The sequence below is a fragment of the Sprattus sprattus genome (genome assembly GCF_963457725.1).
Source record: "Sprattus sprattus genome assembly, chromosome: 15".
Classification (NCBI taxonomy): domain Eukaryota; kingdom Metazoa; phylum Chordata; class Actinopteri; order Clupeiformes; family Clupeidae; genus Sprattus; species Sprattus sprattus.
In genome coordinates, this window is record NC_137913.1 from 10,244,959 (window position 1) to 10,252,458 (window position 7,500).

Consider the following 7,500-nt stretch of genomic DNA (forward strand, 5'->3'; position numbering starts at 1 on the left):
GACCAACTTCTTCATGATCCCTCACGAACGGATAACAAAATGTACACCAGAGTGTATATACCAGGCAGGAAAAAACACCCATTATATTGAAATAATTAGTCTATTCAGTATGAGCAACGGGATAAGATGGGATACGGTCTGCACCAAAAATGTATTGTAGGTGGCGCTGCTATCCGTCGACCTCCCGTTCTCGCCCTATAACAGTAGAAGAAAACAACTTCCTGTTAGCAACCAGACACGTTAGGCCGTTTCTATGGACCACTTGTTTTCTGAAACGTTGATCGTAACTACAGTGTCAGATATTAGCGTAATGTAGCTGTAAATATTGATTACATTTTTTGTAACTACATGGGTATTTTAGAGCTGTAGATAAATCATAATTCTTAAAGTTACACGTTTAAGAAAAACCGCATTGGTAACGGTAACATTAACTTACAATTGCTAAGTATAGAAAATATATGCTATGCTTTCGCTAGCTAGCTTGCTGTCATGGCCAACTAAAAGACGATAATCGGGTGTTAATGACTCCGTTGTTTTTCACATTTGCATAGCTTCATTAACGTCACCGTTTTTATTCCGAAGAAATATGAGTGAACAACTGAAATTCATCGTTGAACAGCTCAACAGGGAGCCCTTCAAGAAAAGTTTCAACTTGATCACGTTTGATTCCCAGGAGCCGATGCAACTGTTGCAAATTCTTAACGATGTCTTGGCAGACATTGACCCCAAGGTAATTTAACATTTAGAAACATGAGCATATTTTTTTGCTGTCTGTTTTTGTGTCCGTTATAATGTCCGTTTCTAATAAGTTTAATTTAACTCGCGGAGCTGTCGAAGTCTGACAAGCCACACAACGCAACTAGCTGAATAACTTATCAAAGTATCAGTGCTTAGGCTTTAGAAACTTAAAGCTAAATTAAATATTTTAAGTGTATTAACAGCCGAAGCGATGTAACGTTACTGTGTGTTGCAGCACGCTATTGACATCCGTGAGGAGCTGCCCGAGCAGACAGCGAAGAGGATGTTCACCTTACTGGCGATGCTCAAGTACAAACCCCCGGGAAGCCTTTCTGACGCGTGAGTCCCCCTCAAAGACCCAATACACATGTACACTTCCTAAACGCGGTTAGGGATAGAGGTACTCTGAGAAAACACGTGTTAAACCGTTGTGTTATGCTATTATGGCAATAATAGTGGCAATAATCTTTATTTGTCACTGCCCTCACGTCGCTTTCCTGCACCACACTGATTCCACCCACGTAATTGCACTCATCTGATGATCCATAGCGTGTGAATTAGTCAAATGCAAGTCATATGTATGTATGTGTACTGTATATGTATACATGTATGTATGTATGTTTAGTGCTGACGTGTGCCTGATGTCTATGTACGCTGCATGCTGAAGGCCAGGGCTGTACCTGCCATGTCTGTACCAAGCATATACCACTGGCTTTTACCTGGTAATAAAGTCCAGTCCACTCTATCCTGTTATTCATGGGGATGCTATTGACATTGCATTGGACTGCTGTTGCTATAAATGTTAGGTAGTTAGGTATACGTGGCCCTCAGGTCTCCCCAGGGAACTCTGTAATGAAGGGAGAGCATGGTCACCCCACCCGTACTCGAACCCGGGTCTACAGGGTGCCAAACATGCGCTCTGACTGCCACACCAAAGAGCCCGGGCCGATGGCATGCCATATTCACCTGTAGGGACGATCACATCGTCACCGGACTCAGCGACGCGTTTGTCCCCTACAGGAGCAGCTTCCGCCAGGGCCTGGTGATGGGCAGCAAGCCGGTGGTCCACCACATCCTCTTCTGGCTGCTGCAGAAGCTGACGGAGCTGAAGAAGAGGGCCTACCTGGCACGCTTCCTGGTCAAGCTTGAGGTGCCCGCTGAGTTCCTGGTGGACGACATCATCGCCGACACCCATCACCAGGTTGGCCACCCATCCCATACCCAGGGTCGCCACCCGTCCCTTATAATACGCCATCGCCCTGTAGGGGAAAATACAATGCTGCGTCCCCCTAGGCAACCCTAGTCTTACCCAAACGCACGCAATGGGGGCTTTCATCCCAGCTGCGAATCTGTTCAATGTGACCATTAGACTCTTAGATTCGTAGTGCAGTGAGTGTTGTTATGATAATTTCATATCCATATTAACCTAAATCTTTTTTTGGTCAGTTCTGTAGTATGATACATTTCTGCCTGTTTTAAACCTAATTGAGTTCCTTGTGTGGTGTTTCTGCAGTATGGGGAGCTGGTGGAGGGGTTTAAGACTTACCACAAGGAGTGTGAGCAGCTCAAGAGCTCTGGCTTCTCCACGTCAGAGATCCGACGGGTAAAAACAACACCACAGCCACCATCACTATCATCATTATCATTATCATCATGCATTATCAGACAAAAGGGAGCACAAAGTGTGCTTATATTCTGTATATGTGACATGCTGTTGCTGGTTAATTCAGCGCTTGAGTGCGTTGCGTATGAATGAAATTGGCCGGAGAGGATGATCCCATGCTTGCCTTTGCTCCTCAGGACATCGCGGCTATGGAGGAGGAGAAGGAGCAGCTGATCAAACGAGTGGAGAGAGTGAAGAAGCGTGTAAGCACACCTCTCATCCAGCCAGCCAGCTAGCCAGCTAGCATCCCCACTAACATGCACCCAACCCGGCCTTGAACAGCCATGTATCCCAGTGAAAACACCATCCAAATGTGTAGCATGCCAACCAGCCGCCACCTAATCCAGCCTGGACATTATATTTTAATCACCTGATGGCATGTAGGTTCAGTACCCCCCCCCCCCCCCCCCCCCCCCTGTACACCCCCTGAGACACTGACACCGCAACCCCGCCCCCACCCTGCCACTTTCTCCTGCTAACATTCTTGACCCCTATAGCCTGACTAACCACCTACTCCTCACAGACATACCAGACATGACAGGCTGATACTTCCGACATTTCGGGGGCCAAGGTTGTAGCTGGGTGCTAAGTTGATCAGACACAGTCCTAGGCCCTGCTAGACAAGGTGACAGGAGTCCGAGTCAGGCCCTCTTAAGCCCCTGAGAAATTCCCTAGCAGCCATCCCAGCAGCGTCTCACAGCAATGCCCTGTGTGTCCACTAGGTGGAGACAGTGTCCAGCCACCAGCGCATGCTGGAGCTGACCAGACAGCTGCGGGTGGAGAAGGAGAGGGAGGAGGCCCTGGGCCATCAGAAACAGGAGCAGAAGAACCAGGTACTGGCCAGAAGACGACCTCTGACCCCAGACAGCATGGATGAATACAAAAATTGCTTAGTTTCATATTGATTCTTTTTATAGATATAAGACATGGACAGTTATGTAAGGGTTAAGGTGTAAGGTTTATTCAAGGTAAACCTGAACTGGTCAATGATATGTGTGTGTGTGTGTGTGTGTGTGTGTGTGTGTGTGTGTTGCAGCTCTTTCAGGCTGAGCAGAGGTTGCAGAGAGCTCAGATGCAGCTGAAGGACCTGCGTCAGGCAGCAGCAGACGCCAAGCCCGAGAGTGAGTGGCTGCTATGCAGGATTAGCATTGTGTGTATGTGTGCTTGTGTGAAATTACTTTTGTGTGTGTGTGTGTGTGTGTGTGTATCTGAGAGAGTGTGTGTGTGTGTGTGTGTGTGTGTTTGGTGCCTGTCAGGGCCTTTTGAGTAAGCAGAGGTGAAGGAGAATGAGAAGAAGGAAATTTCAAATCAAGTCAAGTTAGTTCACCTCATGCTTTCTTGGCATGGCCGTTAAAAGGAAACAGTGTTGCCAAAGCATAGCACACAGAAACACATCAGAACATTGACAAAACAGAAACGTGGATTATAAAACATGTGGTGAAATACATACATACATACACACACACACACACACACACACACACACACACACACACACACACACACACACACAGATTTGTCTGCTAATAGGTTCTCATGTGTGGTTATCCTGTAATCTCCACTGCTTTGAAGAGGGCTATTAGAGCTCCTAGTGTGTGTGTGTGTGTGTATATGTGTGTGTGTGTGTGTGTGGGCTCACCGCCTCTCTCCATCATCCTGGATCAGCCCACGCCGGTGTCTTTGCTGTGCCGCATGAGATTTACACATTTACAGATTCCACAATGACCACAGCCAAGCACTCATGATGGGGAGGGCAGGCTGCCCAAAAGGAATGTCTCACGTCGGAGACTGGGAGCATGAATCCAATGGAAAGAAATTGAGTTATTTAGTGATTTTTAACCAACAGCCATCTCCCAACTAAGGCCTAACATGAAGCCTTTTATTTAAGGTTAATACTGCTTTGGTATTCATGCTTGAAATATTTGCTGTAGCGTCCTAAATTTAGCCGGTTTTTATTTAGGTGTGGGGATATGAACTCTTGCGGATGACATGGAGGAATGTGGCGCACATCGAGAGAGAATGTCAGCCTGTCCGTGATAGGACCAAATCATTTGTTTATTTCCAGCTCCCCCCTCTCAGCACTCGCTGTGATGTAGAATAACACGCTCTTGATCTCTCCCCAGTATTAGCATTGCAATGAGCAGCTGTCTCAGTAGTGCTGCGTTTGAGGCAGGAGAGTGTTATTGTGAATTAGTTGCCTTCAAAGCTCCAGCGCTGCTTTGTGCAGTAGGCTATGAGTGTGTGTGTGTGTGTGTGTGTGTGCGTGTGCGTGTGCGTGTGCGTGTGCGTGTGCGTGTGCGTGTGCGTGTGCGTGTGAGTGTGCGCGTGCGTGTGTGTGTGTCTGTGTGTGCATGCGTGTGTGTGTTTGTTTGTTTGTATGTGCGCGCGTGTGTCCTTGACTGACTGCGTCTATGCCCTGAGCTCATCTCTCTCTCTCTCTCTCTCTCTCTCTCTCTCTCTCTCTCTCTCTCTCTCTCTCTCCCTCCCTCTTTCCCTGTCTCTGTCTCTCTCTCTCCCCCTCTTTCCTTGTGTCCCTCTCTCTCTCTGCCCCCCCCCCCCCCCTCAGGTGTGATGAAGAGACTGGAGGAGGAGATCAAGTTCAACAGCTACATGGTGACGGATAAGCTGCCCAAGGAGCTGCAGAGCAAGCGTGCGGCGGTGCAGTACCTGCAGAAGGTGGCCTCAGAGCCGGCCATGGGCCAGGCCGAGCTCGCCGAGCTGGAGGACAAGGTGGGTGGGAGGGGTACCACACTCAGCAGAGCTAGGCTCTATGAAGCCCCTGAGCGCATCCTAATACACACACACACACATACACAACGACACATACACACACACATACACAACGACACATACACATTCTCACACACACACACACACACACACACACACACACACATGCACATAGACAACGACACATACACACTCACACACACACACACACACACACACACATGCACATACACAACGACACATACACACTCACACACACACACACACACACACACATGCACATACACAACGACACATACACACACACACACACGCAGTCACATACACATCCATACTTCCACACACATACGCACAAACATCCATTGTGGAGCCAAGAATTCCTGCACTGATCTCTTGCTGCTGCTGGAGAGTTTCACTCAGTTGCAGGTTCTGTGTGGTCTGTTACTAGCTATTAGTAAACAAACGCCGACAGGCCTCTCACGAAGGGATGTATTAGCTATCTCTAATGGAACACTATTGCTGCCCAGCCTCCCAGGTTAGCTTGCTAGGAAGTGATAGCATACTCTTAGCCATAGTTGATAATATCAGGACAGTTAGAAACCTAATAAATTTGATTTAGATAATATGCTGTTAATTATAAGGGGACTCAAAGGTCATCCGTGATATGCTGTCTGGGCAGCTAAAATGCCGAATTCTCTTATGAACAGTTGAACTATTTAGCATAATCAGCCAAAACCAATGCTGTCTGTGTCTCACTCACCTTCTCTATCTCTCTCTCTCCCTCTCTGTGTCTCTCTCCCCCTCTCTGTCTCTCTCTCTCTTCCTTCAGATCCGGGAGACAAACACTCATATCAACCAGCTGATCGAGAAGCGCATGATGCGGAACGACCCCATGGATGACAAGCTCTCTCTGTTCAGACAACAGGTGACCTTCGCGTCCATCCGTCCCCAGACTGTCAATCTCATCACGGTCCAGCAGAGGGCTCAGCGCAACGCCTCTTTCACTCCGCACATGCCCAGTAGCCGTTGTGTGTTTGGTCCATAAGATAAAGCGTCCATTAGCGCTGCCTCTGCCCCCCCAGCACAGTGTGCCGTCCTGGTAGTCATATCAAAGAAGCGCTTTTCATCTGGGCTCTGTCTGAAACGCCTGCTGCTAAATAATAATAATAATAAGATACGGCCAGTGCCTGCCTCTGGGAACCTTTGAAGACCTGGTCTTATCAAAGCACATGAAGGGGCCGCTCTGTGACAGATACACCCCCCACCCCCCTATGTTGGGAACAGGACCTGCAGAGGTACCCGCCTCTGGCCTTTGAAACCAGCCCTGATTCATGTACTCTGATTGTTATAGTGGAGGTGTGTGTGTGTGTGTGTGTGTGTGTGTGTGTGTGTGTGTGTGTGTGTGTGTGTGTGTGTGTGTGTGTGTGTGTGTGTGTGTGTGTGTGTGTGTGTGTGTGTGTGTGTGTGTGTGTGTGTGTGTTGTGTGTGTTATTGCTTGCATAGCAGGCTGGTTGATGTCGGCTGCACTGCGGTTGTTGTCATGTTATATTTCTCTAATGTGTGCGGTGAGGTCACATGTGTAGCGTCTGCTATGTAAGCCCCTCCACAGGTGGGACTGGCCCCATGCCTACTGTCTGCTCTCCTGCCATGTTCACTCCATCCCCGTCACTAAGACCGCTGCCTCGCTCACCATCTCTCTCTCTCTCTCTCTCTCTGGGTAGTCAAGCTGAGACTGTTCCTTATTTACACAGCTCTGCTGTTCCAGGCTTGGGTGTCTGGTTAACGTCTTCTGCGGTGTATTCCATCCTCTTCTCAGGCTGTGACTATGCATGTGTCCCTCACAGGCTTCTGTTATTACACATGAAATTCTTAACAAGTGGTCTGTTCCACTCAGGTATCTGTCAAAGTACATGAAGTAGTTACCGTATAGTTTGTCCCTCACAGGCCTACATTATTACACAGGAAATTCTTAACAAGTAGTCTGTTCCTCTCAGGTTTCTGTCACTGTACATGAAATAGTTACCGTCTAGTTGGTCCCTCGCAGGCCTCCGTTATTACACATTCAGTTCTAAACTAGTGGTCTGTTCCTCTCAGATATCTGTCACTATGCATGAAATAGTTACCGTGTAGTTTGTCCCTCACAGGCCTCCATCATATCGCGTAAGAAGGAGTCGAGGGCGGAGGAGCTGCAGGAGGCGCGTGAGGAGCTGAACAATCTGGAGAGGGAGCTCAGCATGAAGAGCAGCCAGGCCCGCGACCAGGACGGAGCTCAGCTCATCAGGGGAGATGAGGTAGAAGACACACACACACACACACACACACACAGACACACACACACACACACACACACACACACTCACACACACACA

General features: G+C 48.3%; 1 protein-coding gene across 1 annotated transcript in view; it reads left to right on the forward strand.

Annotated features, from left to right (window-relative positions):
* Positions 1-586: 586 nt before the first annotated feature.
* ift81 (intraflagellar transport 81 homolog) overlaps positions 587-7,500 on the forward strand; it is a gene marked incomplete at its 5' end in the record, with an annotated part of 25,660 nt that continues 18,746 nt past the window's right edge. The window contains 10 exons of the mRNA XM_080852498.1: positions 587-730; positions 974-1,077; positions 1,759-1,939; positions 2,252-2,341; positions 2,539-2,604; positions 3,124-3,234; positions 3,438-3,522; positions 4,968-5,131; positions 5,961-6,056; positions 7,276-7,422. Coding sequence (XP_080708624.1) covers positions 587-730; positions 974-1,077; positions 1,759-1,939; positions 2,252-2,341; positions 2,539-2,604; positions 3,124-3,234; positions 3,438-3,522; positions 4,968-5,131; positions 5,961-6,056; positions 7,276-7,422 — 1,188 coding nt within the window. The remainder of the gene's footprint in view (positions 731-973; positions 1,078-1,758; positions 1,940-2,251; positions 2,342-2,538; positions 2,605-3,123; positions 3,235-3,437; positions 3,523-4,967; positions 5,132-5,960; positions 6,057-7,275; positions 7,423-7,500) is intronic.